The 23,089-nt window shown below is 42.7% G+C and overlaps 1 protein-coding gene across 3 annotated transcripts in view; it reads left to right on the top strand.

Moving 5' to 3' along the window:
• The first annotated feature begins 7,289 nt into the window (after positions 1–7,289).
• The window catches only part of cfap418 (cilia and flagella associated protein 418), a 32,802-nt gene continuing 17,002 nt past the window's right edge, over positions 7,290–23,089 (top strand). For 2 of the 3 annotated variants that reach the window (XM_059985192.1, XM_059985204.1), the window contains exons 1-3: positions 7,290–7,450; positions 11,730–11,823; positions 16,466–16,521. In XM_059985192.1, the coding sequence (XP_059841175.1) occupies positions 7,317–7,450; positions 11,730–11,823; positions 16,466–16,521 (284 nt within the window). In that variant the 5' untranslated portion in view covers positions 7,290–7,316. The remainder of the gene's footprint in view (positions 7,451–11,729; positions 11,824–16,465; positions 16,522–23,089) is intronic. The other variant, XM_059985198.1, reaches the window with a different exon arrangement.

The following is a 23,089-nucleotide window of genomic DNA, read 5'->3' as shown; positions in this document are numbered from 1 at the left end:
ACTTTGTGTTTACATCGAACCTTGAAGTGGATGGGCTACAGCAGCAGAAGATCACTCAGTGGCCACTTTATTAGATATAGGAGCAGCCTAACAAAGTGGCTCCTGGTGCACTACGAGTCTTTGCTTGTGGAAATTCAGATTCACCAAGGTATCAGAAGCCATTTTTGTCCAGCTTGCATTACTGCTTCTTCACCACACATTGAAAGTATTTCACTGATTTGATATAACAGTCATCCCACAGACCTTATCCATCGCACTGAAATATTTAGTTAATATCTCTGAACTGTTAGCTCCCTCCAGTGCTTCCATGGAAACTTTAACTCTGATTTCTTAATGCACTGTACTGTGTACATGGTTACATCTTTCAACATCCTAACTTTCAAATTTACAAATAAGAACATGCATTTGGAAAGATAAGTGGTTAGGGATAGTGAGCATAAGGATATCATGTCTGGTCATACATACCATCATAGAGCACTACAGCACAGAAACAAGCCCTTCACCCCATGTAGTCCATGACAAACTATTATTCTGCCTAAGACTCTAGCAGATTACTGATGTACCATGGAGAGCATTCTAACTGGTTGCATCATTGCACAGCACTGGAAAAAGCTCCAGAGTGTTCAGCCAACTCCATCATGGATGGGTACTAGCTTCTCCAACATCCAAAAGGTAATGCCTCAAAAAGGTGCCATCCATTATTAGGGTCCATGAGACCATAAGACATAGGAGGAAAATTAGGCCATTCATCCATCGAGTCTGCTCCACCATTCCATCAGGGCTGATCCTGGATCCCACAACCCCATACACCTTCTTTCTTGCCATATCCTTTGATGCCCTGACCAGTCAGAAAACTATCAACTTCCGCCTTAAATATAATCACGGACTTGGCCACCACTAGAGTCTGTGGCCAAGCATTCCATAGATACACTACTCTCTGGCTAAAAAAATTCGTCCTTACCTCTGTTTTAAAAGGTCGCCCCTCCATTTTGAGGCTGTGCCCTCTAGATCCGGACGCCCCCACCATAGGAAACATTATCATTAGTAGCTCCTGTCTATCACTGCTTCACTTTCCCTAACAAGCTGAAGGTCATCGAGCTGCAGGTCAAGTTCACTAACACGGTCTCTGAGGAGCTGCAACTCGATGCACCTGATGCACCTGGTGCAGATGTGGTCATCGGGGAGGCTGGGAGTCTCCCGGAAATCCCACATCTGACACCCAGAACTGGCTCTGCAGACATACCCCCTATTCTCCATCACCCAGGACATGCCCTCTTCTCATTGCTGCCATCGTGGAGGAGGTACAGGAGCCCGAAGACACACACTCAGCAATTCAGGAACAACTTCTTCCCCTCCATCATCAGATTTCTGAATGGACAACGAACCGATGAACACTACCTCACTTATTTTGCTCTTCTTTGGCATTATGTATTTATTTATTTTATATTTCTTCTTATAATTTATAGTATATTTTATGTATTGCACTACACTAATGCCACGAAACAACAAATTTCACAACATAATGCCAGTGACATTAAATCAGATTGTGAATCGATAAACCAAGGCTCATCTCCTGGTCAGACCAGGAACTGCGCATCTGTCTGGAACTGCACCTTTCCGGGGCCAATTCTCTGGGCACAGGACTCGAAAAAAGCGATGCAACAAGCATTGTTAACCAGTGAGTTGTCTGTTATGTCTGACCTCTAGCTGCGAAATGGGGACACCTCATTTTCTCTTATCAGGGAAAGAGAGAGCCAGTGGTATGTCAAACTACCAGGTGACTGGGGCACTGCAAGTCTATGTCTTCATTGATGCTTGCTGTGCACTTGAGTGCTGGGTGGAGGGTGTTGGTGGGGATGGGTGGGGGGGGTTAATTGACTTGCTGCTGCTTGTGTGTGGGAGCAGGGAGTGGGGTGGAGGGGAGCTTTGGGGTTCTAACATTTAACTGTCATTCATTCTTTGGAGCATTCCATTGTTTTTGTGGATGGTTGCGAAGAAAAAGAATTTCAGGATGTACATTGTATACATTTCACTGACATTAAATGTACCTATTGAAACCTATTGATCTATGAATTTGCACTTTATGGTGGTTTTCTTGTTGATGTGATGGACAGTACAATGCACGGTAACAGACAGCATGTTTGAATTGCTGGGCTTCTTCTGAACCTGTCCAATTTAACATGGTGGTAACGTCACACGTACACTAGGTTGTGTCCTTGAAATGCAGACATATCTTACCAAGGACCGTGGCAGTGATATCAGTGCTGGCACAGATTGGTAGGTCTGCCCCTGGACAGGTGACAACGTGAAGAAAGTTTTCCCCTCCTGTGGACTCTTTCCACATCAGTTTAGTACCTGATCACTTTGTGACTCTGCAGGCTTAGTCAGTACTGGTGGATGCTGTTGGAATCTGATGTTTTTGATCCAAAGTTCTTTCAGAAGTCAGGAAAGGACAATGAATCCACGTGCACTACCTCAATATTATCTTTGATCTCTTTTTGCACTACTTATTTAATTTTTTAAATATATTTCTTATCATAATTTGTAGTTTTATTATTATTTTTATGTATTGCAATGTATTGCTGCCACAACACAACAAATTTCACAACATATACAGTTGATATTAAACTTCTGATTCTGATAGAGTATGTTAAAAGATTGACACAACATTGTGGGCTGAAAGGCCTGTACTTCTGTGACTGGTCTTGTAAGTTGTCCCGTGATTAGTCTACTGTTAAATCGGGGGCTTACTGGCTGCTCGGCTCAAAGCGCCGTAAGGGCCCATTCCACGCTATCTTTCTAAATATAAACAGATAAAACTCAGTGGGTCAAGTAGCATCTGTGGGAGGAAAGAGCATGTTGTCTTGATGCAGGTTTTCAACCTGAAACATTGATAGATTCTTCCCTCAGAATCCATACCAGTATCACATTGGTTGCTTGTCCGTCTCTGTCATGTGAGGCTTTTCATTGATTCCTTGTATTTGCTGTGATTGCCTGCAAGAAAATGAATCTCTGGGTAGCATATGGATGTATATTTGGACACACACACACACACACACACACACACACACACACATATATAAATATATTTAGACAAAAATATATATTTATGTATGTCTATATATATTAGATGGATTCTCTCTCTCTCTCTCTCTCTCTCTCTCTATCCCTCCCCGCCCCCCCCCCCCCATTTGGATTGGCAAAAACATCTCGATGGTCTCCAGCAGCATGTGTCCTACAGTGCTGTGTGCTTAGCACCCTGCTCTGCTCACTTTATACTATGATCGTGAGACTAAACATAGCTCCAATGCCATATTCAAGTTTGCTGATGATACTACTGTCATTGGCTAAGCCTGCATATAGGAGGGAGATTGAATATCTGGCTGAGTGGTGCCATAACTCAATGACAGTGAGACTAAGTAGCTGATTATTGACCAGTTGGAAGAAACTGGAGGTCTTCATCTGGGCATCAGAGGTGGAGAGGAAGAGCAACTTGAAATTCCTTGGAGTTACAATCTCAGAGGATCTGTTCATACAGTATTTGCAATTACGAAGAAAATACAACAGCAGCTCTACTTTCATGAAAGTCTACTTTCATGAAATTCGTGGACATGGCCCAGGCCATCACAGCTAAAACCCTCCCCACCATTGAGCACATCTACACAGAGTGCTGTCACAGGAAAGCAGCATCCATCGTCAGGACCCTGACCATCAAGGAGCAGAATTACCACTGAGTACCTTTGCCATTCCATCATGGCCGATTTATTCCCCCTCTCAACCGCATTCTCTTGCCTTCTCTCCATAACCTTTGATGTCCTTACTAATCAAGAACTTATCAACCTTCACTTTAAATATGCCCAATGACTTGGCCTCCACAGCCATCTGTGGCAATGAATTCCACAGATAAATTATAATCCATAACTATGGAGTGAAAGGCACCAGGTATTATAATGCCCTTCATAAAATATCCTCTTGCCATAGTACAGTAAAAGCATTTGGGATGTAGATGTATCTTGCATCTGGCAGCTTCCCCCTTCCTTTCCAGTCCTGATGAAGGCTCTCACCCCAAACATTGCCTGTTTACTCCCCTCCGTAGATGCTGCCTGACCTGCTGAGTTCCTCCAGCATTCTTTGTGTGTGTTGCTCTGGATTTCCAGCATCTGCAGATTTTTTTGTTTGTGAGTGTCCATAAGTTCATATTCCATTCAGAAATCTGATGGTGGTGGGGGAAAAGCTGTTCCAGTGTTTGTCTTGAGGCTCCTACAACTCCTCCAGGATGGTAGCAAAGAGAGGCCTGTCCTGGGTGATGGGAATTCTATATAATGGAGACTGCCTTTTTGAGACATCCCCTTTTGAAGATGTCCTCGATGTTGTGGAGGCCAGTGCCCATGATGGATGGCTGAGTTTACAACTTCCTGCAGATTTTTCTGATCCTCTGCATCAGAGACTCCATTCAAGGTGGTGATGCAACCATTCAGAATGCTCTCTAACATACACCTACAGAAATTTGCAGGATTTCTCACCTTGTCTGCAATCTACTTTTTGGAGCGGCCTCCTAAAATTGATATTTTAACTAAGGAATAGAGATCGCACTCAAACTATTTACAGAGGGCAGGCATTGATTCAAATTTTATTTATTTTTATTTAGTGATACAGCACAGAGCCAGCACTTCCTGTCCTTCAAGCCATGCCACCATAGCAGCCCCTGACAAGCCCAATTAACCCTATCCTAAGCACAAGACAATGTATAATGGCTGATTAACCTAACCAGTATGTCTCTGGGCTCCGGGAGAAAAGAGCAGCCGGAGGAAACCCATGCATTCCACAGGGAGAATGTACAGAGACTCCTTACAGAACGGCACCGGAATTCAATGCCTGGAACTGTAACAGCATCACACTAACCGCTACACTACTATCCAACCGTGACACAACTTTCCAGGGATTATGGATCTGTATTCCGGAGCCCTCTGATCTACAGAACTCCTCAGTGCACAACCACTCACTGTCCAATCCTACCATGGTTGCTCCTCCCACAACTGCAACACCTCACACTTATCTGCATTAAATTCCATCTGCCATTTTATACATTAGTTCTGTCACTTGTTGAAGCTCTGCTGCCAAAAACCTGTTCACCAATCACACTGCTGCTTACATTTATTTGCTGGCTGGTTCCCAGTCTGACAGTGCCTCAGTTTGTAATTGAGGCAATGAGGCGTCTCAATGGTGGAGGAGCAACACCTCATATTCTGTCTAGGTAGCCTCCAACTTGATGTTGTGAACATTGATTTCTCCTTAAGTAATTTTTCCTCCCCTTTCCTGTTTCTTCTATTCATTACTCTGGCCTCTTTCCTCTTCTTAGACCATAAGACATAGGAGCAGAATTAGGCCATTCAGCCCATCGAGTCTACTCCACCATTCCATCCTGGCTGATCCCAAATCCCACTCAACCCTATTCTTCTCACCTGCCCATCACCTACCCTTGGTGTCTCTCCTCTATCAGATTTCTTCTTCTCCAGCCCTTTATCTTTTACACCCATCACTTCCCAGCTTCTTACTTCATTCCACCCTCCCCTACCTACCAGGTCTCACCAATCACCTTCCAGCATGTCCTCCTTCCCTTCACCCCACCTTTTTATTCTGACATCGTCCATCTTCCTTTCTAGTCCTGAAGAAGGGTCTTGGCCTGAAACGTCGACTGTTTATTCATTTCCATAGATGCTGTCTGACCTGCTGAATTCCTCCAGCATTTAGTGTGTGTTGTTCGGGATTTCCAGCATCTGCAGATTCTCTCAATTTGTAAATTGTTGTTCTTGTTTTCAATATTCTCCAAGGCCTCATCTCTCTCCGCCTGTCTGTCTATATAATGTCTTCCAGCCCCACAGCAAACCTAAATCTGGCACTAGTAGGCTGCAGGTCCCAGTGGAGTTGTCACCTTAAAGAAAATTGCAAAATCAAGTCCAGTTGCCCAAATACTGTTTTAACTGGCTACAGGCCAAATAGCTTCAAATCCCTAAAACAAAAACTGGTAGCTGGCACAATCCAAAACATGTGCTCCTGTTTATTTTTTAAAGGTGACTTTTGCCAAAAGCAATAGGAATATTCCTCAAGTAAACCAGAAGACCATAAGACATAGGAGCAGAATTAAGCCTATTGGCTTATTTATCATCCCTCTCAAGCCTATTCTCCAGCCTTCCCCACCCCGGAACCTTTGACACCCTGACTAATCAAGAACCTTCACTGTAAATACACCCAATGACTCGGTCTTCACAGCGTCTGTGGCAATGAATTGCACAGATTAACCAAATTCCTCCTCACTTCTGTTCTAAATGGACATCCACAGTTCTAAAGCTGTGGCCTCCGGTCCTAGACTCCCCCACTATGGGAAACATCTTCTCCACATCCACTCTATCCTGACATCTCAGTATTCGATAGGTTTCATTGAGATCCCCTTCATTCTTCTAAACACCAGTGAGTATGGTCCTAGAACCATCCATTCCTGTAATCTTTCCTGTGACTCTCCTCTGAACCTGCACCAATGGCAGTACATCTTTTCTTAGGTAATGGGCCCAAAACTGCTCACAACACAGTTCAGTCTAAAACCTCAGCATTACACTGTTTCATGTTATGGGAGGTTTTCTTTGACTTCTGCAGGCTGATTTGCTGAAGCCTCAGAAAACAGGAGATTGAATTAAAGCAAGAGACGTCAGCTACCCTTCCTGAAGAAGAAATCCAATCCCCTTCCTCCAAACTTGTATTCACAGCCCCAAATATACCCAGTGGCCATTTGATTAGGTATCTTCTGTCCCTAATAGAGGCCTATGAGTGTGCTTGTGATCTTCTGCCCATCCATTTCAAGATTCAACCTGTCGTGCATTCACAGGGGCTCTCCTGCACACCACTAAAACTTGTAATTTATAGTTTTATTCCTATGTGCAGTGTTGTAATGTACATCTGCTGCAAAACAACAAATTTCACGACATATGCCGATGACATTAAACCTGATTCTGATGCTCGTTCTAATCGTGTTTTACAAATACAACATATAAGGCAAAGCAAATTAATGATATGCAGTTGTTCAAAGATAAGCCTTTAATTTTACAGACCAAACTACCTATTCTGTGCTTCCACTTCACACGCTGACCAGCTGTCCGAGAGAGCGCGTTCGCTTCAGCCGCCGGTCCTTGCCGTTGCCAAGGCAGCGTGCGCGCTCCCGGGCGGCAGCCCCTCGGTTGCGGGCGCGCTCCGTACGTCGAGACGTGAAATATGTGCGCGCGCGTGCGTCATGACGCTGGCTCCAGGCAACCGGCGAGGCCGCGATGGCGGACGACCTGGATGAGCTGCTGGACGAAGTGGAGCTGCGATTCTGCAGAGGCGGCTCTACGGCGGCGGGGGCGGGCCGCGAGGGGGACGAGAGGACGGGCAAAAGCCCGGGCAAGGAGGTGAAAATCAGGTTAAACCCCAGAATTGTGTCTCTGTGGGAGCGAGGGTTGCGGGAGTGATTCACTGAATGAAAGGCCCTGACAGGTGGGACCAGCAACACATTCAACCTCAACATAAACCATAGAGGTTCTACAGATGCTGGAAACCCAGAACAACACACACAAAGTGCTGAAAGAACTCAGCAGGGCAGGCAGCATCTATAAACAGTCAAATATTTGGGACGAAACTCCTCGTCTTGAAGAAAGGTCTCAGCCCAAAACATTGACAGTTCATTCATTGCCATATATGCTGCCTGACCTACTGAGTTCCTCCAGCACTTAGTGTGTGTTACTCTCAACCTCAACGCCATTGATGTAGACAGGAGCTTGTGGACTGCGCCCCCCCCCCCCCACCCTTCCTTAAAGTCTGTCCTGCTCTTTTGCTGACATTGAGAGCAAGGTTATTTTCTAGACATTGAGCTCTCTATCTCCTTACAATACTTCAGCACATTGCTGTTTCGTATACAAAGTCATAAGACAAAGGAGCAGAATTGGGCAATCAGCCCATCAAGTCTGCTCTGCCATTCCATCATGTCTGATTTATTATTCCACTCAACCCCATTCTCCTGCCTTCTCCCTGTAACCTTTAATAGCCTGACTAATCAAGCACCTCCGTTGTAAATATACCAATGATTTGACCTCCACAGCCATCTGGAGCAATGAATTCCACAGATTCACCACCCTCTGGCTAAAGAGATTCCTCATCATCTCTGTTCTAAATGGACTTTCCTCTCTTCCAGGGCTGTGCCTTCTGGCCCTAGACTCCCCTGCTATAGGAGACATCCTCTCCACAGATATATATGTCACTACTGTCGTATCAACTGCGAACTTGTAGATGGATTAGTGCAGAATCTGGCCATGCAGTCATGAGTGTACTGTGAGTGGAGCATGGGGCTGAGGACTCAGCCTTGTGAGACAACAATGTTTAGAATAATGGTAGTGGAGGTGTTGCTTACTGATTGTCAGGAAATTGAGGATTCAGTTGCAGAGGGAGGCATTGACTGGGTTGTGGAGTTTAGAGATGAGTTTGCTTTAACAATAGTATTGAAGGCCGAGCTGCAGTCAATAAACAATCGTCTGAAAAGCTGACTAGATGCTGTTCTTTCTTCTGGTAATAATTTTCCTTCCTTTCACCTCCTGTGTTTGCATCTTAAAATTTGTTACATCACTAACTTTCATTTCTGTTGAGATCACGGACCTGAAACATTAACTTTTGTGCTGTTTTTAGAGACATTGTCTTGTCCTGTGGATTTCTAAAGTTCAAAGTAAGTTTATTGTCAAAGTTCATGTTTGTCATGATTCAAAGGTTTCAAAGGTACATTTAATGTCAGGGAAATGTATACAATCTACTACCTGAATGCCTTTTCTTCGCAGCCATTTGGAAGGAAAAATAGTAGATCAGATTATTATTTAAATAGTAAAATATTGCAGCATACTGCTGTGCAGAATGTCTTGGTAGTGCTTGTGCATGTATTGCAAAAGGTTGATTTGCAGGTGCAGCAGGCTGTCAAGAAGGCCATTTGGTTATTGTATTGTGGGCCAAAGGGCCTGTACTGTGCTGTAGGTTTTCAATGTTTCTATTGTTACACATATACTTACTGTGATTCATTCATTGTTTTCTATATTGCCTATTTCATTGTACTACTGCCACTAATTTAACAAATTTCATGACATATGCCAGTGATATTAAACCTGATTCTACCTATCACCTCCTCGCTTCTCACTTCACCCCCCCCCCCCCAATCCCTTTCCTGGTCTCACCTATCACCTACTAGCTTGTACTCCTCCCATTCCCCCCACCTTCTTATTCTGGCTTCAGCCATCTTCTTTTCCAGTCCTGAAAAAAGATCTCGGCTCAAAATGTCAACTATTTATTGCCCTCCATAGATGCTGCCTAACCTGGTGAGTTTTTCAGTGTGTTACTCTGGATTTCCAGCATCTATAGAATCTCTTGTGTTTATGACCTTTCACTAGAAGTGGCCAATTTTAACAGTCTCAAAAATGAGTGATCTCAGCATTGTGCTCTGAGGACTATAACATCCTTAGAAGATTGATTTCTATTGTATGTACGTGAGCACATGGAATGGGCTGCCGGTGACGGATAGAAGCAAAATCAGAAAGATTAAAATGAAAATAAGGTGGTGTACTGGAGTCCTGAAGTTAGTTGTTTCCTCTAAATCACAGTTTTCCTCAAACTGCTTAACTCTACAACCCAAAATCATGTATTTATCAAATGTACAGTGAAACTCATTGTTTACGCCGACAACCAATACAACCTTACAATGTGCTGGGGGCAGCCCGCAAGTGTCACCACACATGACAGCAGCAATATAGCATGCCCACAATGCTTGGCAAAACACAGAACACAAGCAAAAACAAAATAAGCCCATTCTCCCCCCTCACCCACACACAGACAGCCCTCCAACCCCACTTTGTTCCAATTTCCAAACCCATCCAACATAATGCTGCACAGCCTCATGCCAGTTTTTAGATGTGGAATTATGTAATGAACAATGAAATTTAATAGATGTTTACAGTTTTTTTAAATATCATCTGTGTTTAGATATGATTAGCTGAAAGAAATGCAGCAGTGGTTTTGCATTCACCATCATAGTAAATGTGGATGCCACGGCAGTGTAAAGGTTAGCGTGATCCTATCACAGCTTGGCGTTCCAAAGTTTGGAGTTCAATTCTGGGGCCATCTGCTGCTAAGGAGTATGTGCGTTCACATCGAGAACCACGTTCCGGGTGCTCCAGTTTCCTCCCAAAGTCCAAAGACATACCACTTAGTAGGTTAAATGGTCATTGTAAATTGCCCTGTGATTACCCTATGGTTAATTCAGTCGGTTACATAAGAAATAGAAGCAGGAGTAGGCCATTTGGCCCATTGTCCTTGCTCTACCATTCAATATGATCATGGCCATGGACTCATCACCTCCCTGCCTTTTCCCCTTAACTTTTAATTGTCCTACTATGCAAAAATCTATCTAACCTTGTCTTAAATATATTTACTGAGGTAGCCTTCACTGCTTCATTGGGCAGAGAATTCCACACATTCACCACTCTCTGGGAAAAGCAGTTCCTCCTCATCTTCGTCCTAAATCTACGCCCCTGAATCTTGAGGCTATGTCCCCTAGTTCTAGTCTCACCTACCAGTGGAAGCAACTTTCCTGCCTCTATCTTATCTACCCCTTTCATAATTTTATATGTTTCTACAAGATCCCCTGTCTGAATTCTTCTGAATTTTCGTGAGTACAGTCCAAGGCGACTCAATCTCTCCTCATAGTATAACCCCCTCATCTCTGGAATCAACCTGGTGAACCTCCTCTACACTGCCTCCAAAGCCAGTATATTCTGGCCAGAACTGCACGCAGTACTCCAGGTGTGGCCTTACCAGTACCCTGTACAGTTGCAGCATAACCACTTGAATTCAATCCCTGTAGCAATGAAGACCAACATTCTATTTGCCTGCTGCACCTACAAATCAGCTTCTTATGATTCGTGCACAAGCACTCCCAAGTCCCAGTGCACTGCAGCATGCTGCGATTTTTTTTAACCATTTCACCATTTAAATAATAATCTGCTCTTCCAATTTTCCTTCCAAAGTGGATGGCCTCACATTTACCAACATTGTATTCCATCTGCCAGACCCTTACCCACTCACTTAACCCATCTATATCTCTCTGCAGGTTCTCTGTATCCTCTGCACAATTTGTTTTTCCACTCAATTTAGTGTCATCAACAAACTTTTATACATTACATTTGGTCCCCTCTTCCAGATCATTAACAGTTGTGGGCCAAGCACTGACTCCTGCAGCACACCGCTCACCACTCACTGCCAACCAGAGTAACACCCGTGTATCCCAACTCTCTGCTTTCTATTAGTTAACTGGTCCTCTCTCCATGCTAATCTGCTGAATTCGATGGGCTAGAAGGACCTGTTACGCGCTGTATCCCTAAATAAATAAATAAATTTAACACTTAACCATTGAAATTTGCTATTGGAGTAAATTTTTGCATGGTGGCTTCTTAATTTTTTGTGACCATGAGGATTTCTTTTTCACCTAAAGAATGTGAACATTTCTGTTTTGTACAGTAGTTTCTGACTAATCTGAGTTATTGCTGTTACACATTTTGATTTTAAATGTTTGGAAGGTATACATGTTGCTGTGAAATACTTGGTGCAAGATTTCATTCATCACACTGGTTCTCATATAGATTGCCTTTGACATATTTTGTTCTGGTTTTCAGCTCACCTTCAGTTGAAACTTTCCAAGAAGAAGATGATTTAAATGATCTAATTAACGATATTTTTTATGATGAGCCAAGCGTATCAGACCATTCTGTAAGTGATACGAAATTTGTTTAATGCAAACTCGCCTAAAGAAAATGTCCAGGATAAGTTTAGATAACATTTTTTATGTATTTAAAAATATTACATACAATGAATTTTGTTCATTTTAATATTGTTGTACAATAGTTAGTTTATTGGGACTTTTATTTGGGAATACGGGGTGGAACGGGCTCTTCCAACCCTTTGAGCCGCAAGCCCAGCAACCCTCGATTTAACCCTAAACCAATCATGTTAATGATTGTAAACAGAATTTACAATGACTAATTAACCTACTAGTACGTCTTTGAACTATGGGAGGAAATCAGAGAAAACACACATGCTCATGAGGAAGACGCAGAGACTCCTTGGGGAGAACTTAGGAATTGAACTCTGAACTCCATCGCCCTGAGCTATAATAGTGGCATGCTAACTGCTATGCAGCTGTGGCATGGAGATAATGCAATCTCCTCAGTTTATGATGAAGCACTTTTCTTAATTTACGCTGTGGTTTCTTTTACAGTAGTTAACTGCCTTCTGGTCCCTGTCACGTGCTCTATATTTTGGGAGCGCACATGAAAATTTTGAGCATTTGCTGAGTATAAGACCTAGGAACAGAATTAAGCCTTTTGGCCCATGGAGTCTGCAGCTTTATTCCATCATGATTGATTTATTATCCCTCCTAACCCCACTCTCCTGCCTTCTCTGTGTAACCATTGACAGCCTGATTAATCTATCAACCTCCACTTTAAATATAAGACCATAAGGCATAGGAGGAGAATTAGGCCATCTGGCCCATCGATCTGCTCCACCATTCAATCATGGCTGATCCTTTCCCTTCTCCTCAACCCCAGTTCTCGGCTTTTTCCCCCGTAACTTTTGATGCAGTGTCCAATCAAGAATCTATCAATCTCTGCCTTAAGTATGCCAAATGACCCGGCCTCCACAGCTCCTGTGGTAACATATTCCACAAATTCACAACCTTTTGGCAAAGAAATTTCTCCACATCTCTGTTTTGAAAGGGCACCCCTCTATCCTGAGGCTGTGCCCTCTTGTCCTGGACTCTCCCACCATGGGAAACATCCTTTCCACACCTACTCTGTCTGGGCCTTCCAACATCCAAAAGGTTTCAATGAGATCCCCACTCATCCTTCTGAATTCCAGCAAGTACAGACCCAGAGCCATCAAACGTTCCTCGTATGATAACACTTTCATTCCTGGAATCATCCTTGTAAACCTCCTCTGGACCCTCTCCAATGCCAGTACATCTTTTCTAAGATAAAGGGCCCAAAACTGTTCACAGTACTCAAGGTGAAGCCTCACCAGTGCCTTATAAAGCCTCAGCATCACATCCTTCCTCTTGTATTCTAGACCTCTTGAAATGAATACTAACATGGCATTTGCCTTCCTCACCACCAACTCAGCCTGCAAGTTAACCTTTAAGGCGTTCTGCAAAAGAACTCCCAAGTCCCTTTGCATTCTCAGATTTTTAGATGTTCTCCCCGTTTAGGAAATAGTCCGAACATTTATTTCTACTAACAAAGTGCATCACCAAGCATTTTCCAACATTGTATTTCATTTGCCACATCCTTGCCCATTCTCCTAATCTGTCTTAAGTTCTTCTGCATCCTACCTGTTTCCTCAGCACTACTTGCCCCTCCACCATTCTTTGTATCATCTGCAAACTTGGCAACAAAGACATCTATTCCATAATCTAAATCATCTACAGTAGTGGTCGCCAACCCATCGATCTTGGAGACTTTCCCAGTAGATCCTGAAAAAAAAGGAAATAAATACACAAATACTGTTGAGAGACTGTTTCTGGGTTGCGGGGTTTTAGTTCCATTCTTTCTGCCCAGTGCGCGTGCGTGTAGCTCCCCCGCACTACACAGTGTACTTCAGTGGTCCCCAACCACCAGGCCAGAGGAAACAATACGAGTCAGCTGCACCTTTCCTCATTCCCTATCGCGCCCACTGTTGAACTTGAATACGCGCGAAGTCATTACCCAAGCACGTCAGGGATCACTGGTTGGCCTCGGGTAACCAGCTGGCGGGAAGTGCTGATGCTACTGGCCCAGAGCACCGCCTCTGAACCTGTTCAGCACACCGAATGTTTATGGGAACCCGGTGCTAAAATATTCACAGACCTCATTCGGGCTCAGCGCTTCATAAGCAGCAGAGCAGCTACCTCGCTGCGATCTACTGAAACAAACTTTTGTCAGCCGATAGATCCTACAAGGGGGGCAGGCATGCGTCCTAACGCACTCCTCGCTCGGTCAGTCGCTCTCTCCGGACTGCGACCGCCACAGCCCCAGTACAGGAACAGATGCACCTGGCCAAGGCGGCGGGCGGGTGGGTGGGAGGCTGGAACTCGGGCCCGGAGGCTGTCTAATGAGGCAATGAAACCCTCAAAACTGCTTCGGTACCCTGAGTCCAAGCACCCTGCACTGAAAGACAAACCCGTTGAGCAAGCGGGACAGCAGCTGAGAGCCACGTCAACGAAACTGCGGAATAGACGACATCAGGGACCTGCTTCAAGTGTCACTGTATTCCCGTTGCGTTTAACGCCCTCCCGCCCCCCCCCCCCCCGCCCCGTCGGCTGATCCACAAGAATAATGTCAATATTAAACCGGTCTGCAGTGCAAAAAAAAGGGTGTTTATACATTATTTCTACTTCCGGGTTGTGGGGTTTTACTTCCGGTCTTTTCTGCCCCAGTGCACATGCATGTAACTAATAGATTTGGAGTCGATCTTGCCTTTCACTAAGGCTGAGGTAGGGGATCTTGGGCTTAAAAAGGTTGGTGACCAGTAACCTACAGCATAAAAAGAAGTGGTCCCAACACCAACCCCAACGGAACACACTAGTCACTGGCAGCCAACCAGAAAAGGATACTTTTATTCCCAATGTCTTGGACTTCATAGTCATCTGTGGCAATGAATTCCATGGAGTTGCAATTTTTCAGAAATTATTCCTCACCTCTGTTCTAAATGGATGCCCCTCAATTCTGAGGCTGTGCCCTCTGGTCCTGGACTCTTTTGCAATAGGAAACATCCTCCCCACATCCACTCTATCCAGACTTTTCAATATTTGATCGACTTCAATAAGGTCTCCTCTCATTCTTCTAAACTCCTGTGAGAACAGACCTAAAGTTCTTCATATGTTAACCCTTTCATTCCTGGGATCATTTTCCAGATTCTCCCTATGCTTTTCCAGTACGTGTTCTAGTTATTTGAGAATTCCCTCTGGAATACAATACCCATCAAATTACTCCCTCGAATATTCTGTTGAACTGGAGGTGATCATATTACCAATTAATTTCTGATTCAAAGCAGACTGCCAGCAAGCCAGTTGCTGACTCAAAGTCAAGCATAACCGTGGGTTTGACCAGACTCAATCAATTTCTGATGGATTTGCAACTACCAAAAAAATACATGCAAGATACATTAAACCACACCTAGTTCTTAGGCAGGTTGAACTAGGCCAGAATTCTACCTCGAGCATGACAGGGTGCCCAATCTTTGGGAGCACAATAGGATTTCAATTGAGCAAAATACAAAGTGGCTTACTACTACAAACTGCACATGGATTTAATTTTAGTTTAGAATAAATACTTGGTAGATTATCATAAATGTGACTTTCACATCAGTGATGGTTTAATGCTAGATGAACGCATGGAGGGAAATAAAAACAAATTTACACCATTGAATTTAGATTTAAATTTGCACTGTGGTGTATAAACTGCCATATTTTTTGTTAGGTAGTGCATGTAACAAATAGCACACTGGCTTAAGAATTTAATGACTAAGGTTTACTGCTTAAGTCCTGCTGAAGGGTCATGCAGCCATGTAAATTCACATCTAAACAGCAGGACTTAACAGATATAAACCATTCATTAAAAGGTTTAGCAAACATTAGAATATCTTAGCAAAGTTTGCAGACAAGTTTGTGTTATGTAACCATTTGCATTCAAAAGAGATGTGATTGCAGCAAGCCATGCAAGCTGTAGCTAATCCATTCTTCGGCATGTAATTAAATATAAACCAGTACAACGCCTCTAATGTAGCTGCCTCTACCAGCATTGCATGGTCGATAGTTGCAATTGTAATAAATTCAAAATCCAATACAGAAATGAAATTCAGCAGGCCAGGCACATCTATAGCAGGAGTTTCCAACCTGGGGTCCACGGACCCCTTGCTTAATGGTATTGGTCCATGACATTAAAAAGGTTGGGAATGCCTGATCTACAGAGAAGAATAAAGAACCGACCCTTCAAGCCTAGAACCTTTGTCAGGACCACTCTTCATCAGATCTTGTTGAAGGATCTTGGCCTGAAGCATCGGTTCTGTATTCCTCTCCATAGATGCTACTTGACGTGATGACTTTCTCCTGCATTTTTATGCTTGTGATTTCCAGTATCTACAGAATCTCATGTTGCAAGTTGTCTTTCCTATGAATTCACAGAATTCAGCATGAAAATACTAAAATATGTCAAAATATGATTTTGCTGGTAGCATAAAGTGGACATTTACAGATGTTCTAGGTTTAGACCCATTTTGTGTTCATTACAATGCTGGAAAAAATTTTAATAAGGTTTAGTTTAGATTTTTATTATTTCTATCAGTTGAAACATCACTCATTGCTTTATGTTGTTTTCAGATGTCAAGCCCAGGAGCAGTAACAAATTGCGTAGGTCAGAGGGCCAAAGGTACAAAGTAAGTTTAAAGATTAGGATCCATATACAGATTTACCAATCATAGGTGGTAATGATTAAATGTTAATTGTTTAATTCTAATTGATACAGTTCTGTTCAGTATATAAGGTGTTGAAAGTTAAAAATTGTTCAAACTACTTAATGTCAACCTGTTTATTCCTGGTCACTTCTTCTCCCACTTTTTGTACTGAAAAGACCACAATAATATGAAAGAAAAAAATGCTTGCTTTTAATTATATATTTGAAATTTGCCCAACAACTTGATAATATTTTACTCTTTTCCAACAACTTGATAATATTTTACTCTTTTATATCGCATTAGTAGAATACCTTGACCTACTAATGCCCAAATTCACAATATATGTACCTAACAAAGGAGATATCCCAAAATTATAAGGTGGGAGTACAGCACAGCCCTTCAGCCTACTGTTACGTACCCCGTAACTGGGTGTCTTACCACCAAAGATAGAAGTATCCGTTGGAGTCTGGTGGTACTATTTTCAACAGTGTTTATTAGTAAAATATACAAAACAATATTAATGCAAATATACAGATAATACACATCAGCAATACTAAACCTAGAAGTGTGGGTATAATAATAATCAAGCTCTGTCGTTGTCTAGGGGATAATGAATTGTCATATGTGAGTATAAAGTTCAGTTCAGTTCATACAGGCTGAGGTAGTTGTTGGTCAATGTGTTGTAATTGTTGGAGAGAGAGAGAGTATAATCAAACAGTGACAGCTATTTTCTTGCAAACCTTCCTTTACGATCTTGATCTGTCGATGTGTTGTTGTGGCCATTCAGGTATGACCCCTCTGTCCTTTAGCTAGACCGTTCTTCTATGGTGGACTCATCACCCAGGCAAGAGTGGACACACACACAAGCCCCCACCGGCCTTGCTATAACCCCTGTGAGTGATATTGACTGATCCGTTCGGTCCCCAATGCCCCACACTTTCTCGTGGGTTTCTGATGCTCACTAGTGTGTCTCCTGGTGCGTCTGAGGGGTGTCATCCCAGACCTCACTTTTATCCCCAGTCACGGGGTCTTAGGTGTCAATCAGGTTTGAATAGCTTAACCCATCAAACCAGCCCACTCTGGCTGTCCACTGAGGAATTTTAATAAGCAGGATGGTACCACATAAACAGCCCTCTCCGCAGTCATAAGTCTTTCGGGAGTCATAACATGGTGGATAAACATAACTCTCTCTCAGGCTGTTATCAGTAACAGATGTCCTGGCCTGTTTTCTTTTGTCTCTCTTACTCTCTCATTAGCAGCATCGAAATAGTAACAGTTTGCGATTCTCCAAAAGGGGGGGGGGGGCATGGGCAACTCTGCACCCTTCTGCCCATCAGAGTTGTTCATCCTTCGTAACACCACAATGCTGTGCCAACCTTTTAACCTGCTCTAAGATCAATCTAACCCTTCTGTCCTACATAGCCATCAGTTTTTCTATCATCCATGTACTTAACTAAAAGTTCCTTAAGTGTCCCTAATATATCTACATCTATCGCCAACCCTGTCAGCATGTACCACATTCTGTGTAAAAAAAAATCAACTCACCTCTGATGTCACCCCTATACTTTTCTGCAGATACCTTAAAATTAGGCCCTCTTATATGAGCCATTTCCACCCTGGGAAAAAGTCTCTGGCTGTTCACTCAATCAATGCCTCTCACCACCTTGTACACCTCTATCAAGTCACCTCTCATGCTCCTTTGGTCCAAAGAGAAAAGCTCTAGCTTGATCAAACTATCCTATTAAAAGATGCTTTCTAATCCAGGCAGCATCCTTGCAAATATCCTCTTCAGCCTTTCTAAAGCTTCCACATCCTTCCTATAATGAGTCGACCAGAACTGAACACAATACTCCATGTGGTCTAACTAGGGTTTTTAAAGCTGCAATATTACCTCAAGGTTCTTGAACTTATTCTCCTGACTAATGAAGGCCAACACACCCTATGCTTTTTAACCACCCTATTAACTTGTGCGGCAGCTTTGAGGGATCTATGGATATGGACAAGATTTAAGATTCCTCTGTTCCTCCAGACTATGAAGAATCCTGCCATGAATCCTGTATTCTGCCTTCAAATTAGACCTTCCAAGGTGAATCGCGTTACACTTCTCCAGGTTGAAGTACATAATTGGCTTTTCTTTTGGCATATTTCCATATGACCATATTCTCAACTATCCAACTATAAGCCACTTTTCAGTTTGTGCTACATTGTTTGAATATGTTACTTCAATCTCTCATATAAACATCCCAGCAGCTTTCTGTTCAATTTAAATAAATATTCATCTTCTTGGGGACATTTAAGAAACTCTTAGATAGGTACATGGTTGATAGAAGGATGGAGGGCTTTGCAGGAGGAATGGATCAGATTGATCTTGGAGCAGGTTAAATAGTTGGCATGGCTTCATGCACTGAAGGGCCTGTGCTGTGCTGTTCTAAGACTCCATGCTTACTGATGTTAGGCAACAAATACAAGGAATAACTCCAAAACCAGTTCTGATGTTCTCCAGCGAGAACACAAGTGTGCATTTCAGTAAAGATCAGTGAATAGAAGCCTGGAGTGTGACATCTAGATTGTTATTCTCTTCCAAATGCTGCATTGCTGAGAATAAATTTAACTCTTGCAAGCTGCTTCAAAAGTTCCAACTACCTCAAACCGACCTAGAAATGAACTCTTGTCACTTTCTGCGTTTTGTGTATCTTGTCATCAGAATGGTCTAGGAACATTAGTTTAACTAACTGTGCTTTATAAATATTTGAAATATATGTTGCTTCTCTTCAGAGAACAGGTTTCATTCTGTTTCTAATGCCACAGATACAGGTGCTGTTCCTAGACACACTAGCTATAAATTGATGTAATTGCAGCAATGTAAATGTGAAAATAATAAACACTTATTGTTTGAAGATGCCGTGCTGGGTGGCTAATTAAAAAATAATTGATAAGCTGCAAAGTTTCAAAGCTCTGGTCAATGATCAAATGATTATGTTGTTGCTGCAGAATGACCATGGAGCAATCAACTCCCTCCATATGTATTGACAAGCATTAGTAACAAAACTCTGCCAGTCTAAGCGTTTATCAAGGTGGATAGAAAAAGCTTGTTCAAGTACGTAAGAAATATAAGAGAGATGAGAGTGGATATAGGACCACTAGAAAATGAGGCCGGAGAAGTAATAACGGGACAAGGAGATGGCAGATGAACTAAATGAGTATTTTGCATCAGTCTTCACTGTGGAAGAGACTAGCAGTGTGCCAGCTTTTGAAGAGTGTGAGGGAAGAGAAATGAGTGAAGTTAGTAATACAAGGGAGAAGGTGCTCAAAAAGCTGAATGACCTAAAGGAGTATAAGTCACCCAGACCAGATGAACTACACCCTAGGGTTCTGAAAGAGGTATTAGTAGAGATTGTGAAGGCATTAGTCATGATCTTTCAAAAATCATTGGACTTTAGCATGGTGCCAGAGGACTGGAAAATTGCAAGTGTCACTCCACTCTTAAGAAAGGAGGAAGGCAGCAGAATGTAAATTATAGACAAGTTGGGAAAATGTTGGAGTCTATTGTTATGGATGAGGTTATGGAGTACTCGGTGAGACAAGGCAAGATAGGATAAAGTCAGCAAGGTTTCCTTAAGGGAAAATCTTGCCTGGCGAACCTGTTGGAATTCTTTGAGGAGATTACAAGTAGGAGAGATAAAGGGGATGCATTGGATGTTGTATATTTAGGTTTTCAGAAGGCCTTTGACATGGTGCCACACATCAGGCTGACTACCAAGTTAAAAGCCCATGGTATTACAGGAAAATTACTAATATGGTTAGAGCATTGGCTGATTGGTAGGAGGCAGCAAGTAGGAATAAAAGGATCCTTTTCTGATTGGCTGCCAGTGGCCAGTAGAGTTCTACAGGGGTCAATTTTGTGACCATTTCTTTCTAAGCTGTATGTCAATGTTTTAGATTATGGAATAGATGGCTTTGTTGCCAAGTTTGCAGATGATACGAAGATTGATGGAGGGACAGGTAGGCTGCAGAAGGACCTAGACAGATTAGGAGAATAGGCAAGTGAGGGGCAAATGAAATACAATGTTGGAAAATGCATGGTCGTGCACTGTGGTAGTAGAAATAAATGTATAGATTCTTTTCTAAATGGGGATAAAGTCCAAATATCTGAGATGCAAAGGGACTTGGGAATCCTTGTGCAGAACACCCTAAAGGTTAATTTGCAGGTTGATTCAGTGGTGAGGAAGGCAAATGCCATGTTAGCATTCATTTCAAGAGGTTTAGAATACAAGAGCAGGGATGTGATGCTGAGGCTTTATAAGGCACTGGTGAGGCCTTACCTTGAGTATTCTGAACCGGGTTGGGCTCCTCATCTAAGAAAAGATGTGCTGACATTGGAGAGGGTTCAGAGGAGGTTTTGAAAGATAATTCTAGGAATGAAAGGGTTATCATATGAGAAATGTTTAATGGCTCTGGGTCTGTACTCAATGGAATTTAGAAGGCTGAGGTGGAGGGGGGGGGATCTCATTGAAACCTTTTGAATGTTGAAAGGCCTAGACAGAGTAGATGTGAAAATGACTTTTCCCATGGTGTGAGAGTCTAGGACAAGAGAGCACAGTCTCAGGACAGAGGGGTGTCCATTTAAAACAGAGATGCAGAGAAATTTCTTTAGCCAGAGGGTGGTGAATTTGTTGAATTTGGTACCTCGGGCAGCTGTGGAGGCCAGTTTGTTTGGTGTATTTAAGGCAGAGTTTGATAGGCTCTTGATTGGACATGGGCATCAAAGGTTACTGGGAGAAGACCAGGGAGTGGGGCTGAGGATCAGCCGTGATTGAATGGCGACGCAGACTCAAGGGGCCAGGTGGCCTAATTCTCCTCCTGTTTCTTACTGTCATTTAGAGTAATATTTTTATGCAATGGACTGTTCTGCTGCAAAGCAACGAATTTCACTGCATACGCCAATGATAATAAACCTGATCCTGATTTCTGCTACCCATGAACAGCAAAGTTCCATTTCCATGTACTCTGTGTATTGTACTTCTCAATCATGTCATCCTTTGCTATATTCCAACAAAATGAATAACATATTTCTTCAGGGAATTAACATTTTGAGTTATTGATAATATCTGACAGATTTCTACTCTATTTTGTCAGTTTGTCAGAATTGTGTATAATGCTTCATGTGTGGGTTGATTAGAATTTTGAAAAGTTCTGGCAGAACATTCTCTCCTTTATGTTTTAGCTCTCCAGGTATTCAGTCAGGCTTTTTGAATATTTTTTTATTCCTGATGACTACCTTCTGATGCCTCTCTCTACTCTTGCCTTTAACTGAGGTAATGCTTGCATCTTTATTGGTCCAAAATGAATGGTATCCTTGTAACAGTTAAAGTTTTGTTCTTTCATATAATGCATCAATAAATCAACTTCATTATCTACTCAGATATTGAATTCATTGTTGATGGATGCCATAGATCCCTTAATCTCTGTGTATTGACTATATGTTTATAGATGCGTTTATCCCCATGACATTTAGCACATGGTAGTAAGACTTAGCAGAATTAGACCATTCGACCTATTGTGCCATTCCATCGTGGCTGAATCATTATCCCTCTCCTGCCTTCTCCATGTAACCTTTGATGTTCTGACTAATTAATAACCTATCAACCTCTGCTTTTAATATACCCAATAACTTGGCCTCCAGAGCCATCTGTGGCAATAAATTCCACAGGTTCACCACTCTTCGGCCAAAGATATTCCTCCTCACCTCTGTTGTAAGCGGATATCCCTCTCTTCTGAGGTGGTGCCCTCTGGTCCTAGACAATCCTACTATATGAAATATTCTCTCAACATCCACTCTATCTAGTCCTTCCAATATTTGATAGGTTTCAATTAGAGATCACCCCCCCCCCCCCCGCCTATTCCTCTAAGCTCCAGTGAGTATATGCCCGGAGACCATTCAAACACTCTTCAAATTCCTTTCTCTCCCATAATGATTCTTGTCTGGGCCCTCTCCAATGCTAGCATATCCACTGCCTATAACGAATTTGCATGTTCTCCCCATAGCCACGTGGGTTTCCTCCATGTGCTCCAGTTTCCTCCCACTTTCTGAAGACATATGGGTTCATAGGTTGATTGGTCATATGGGTGTAATTGGGCGGTGTGGGCTCATTGGGCCGGAAGGGAATCTAAAATAACAGTATGGAGAGGTTTCATCTAGATCCTCAGCCCTACTGTCAATACATGGGATTTGTGCTACAGGTCTCAAGCCATGGCTTATTACCACTTCCATTCCTGACCAGAATATTGATATGCTTGTTTGTCGGGTGGAACTCAGACTCAAAAATATCAAACAGGATGAGTTATTAAGATGCAAGTTCTGGCCCTGTAAGGTCCATTGTTCCCTACTGGTCTCCCCTTCCTTTCTAATAATATTAATTAGGGCCTCCTTTATTAACATAATGTCCTATAGATTACTTCCTTTCCTATTCGCTTTATTTATCACACATACATTGAACCATGGAAACCTACAGGGAAATGTGTTGTTTTGTGTCAAAACAGTCCGAGGATA

This window comes from Hypanus sabinus, chromosome 1 (genome assembly GCF_030144855.1).
Source record: "Hypanus sabinus isolate sHypSab1 chromosome 1, sHypSab1.hap1, whole genome shotgun sequence".
Lineage (NCBI taxonomy): Eukaryota > Metazoa > Chordata > Chondrichthyes > Myliobatiformes > Dasyatidae > Hypanus > Hypanus sabinus.
The sequence above is the reverse complement of the archived record's forward strand: the minus strand, read 5'-3'. Positions and strand labels throughout refer to the sequence as shown.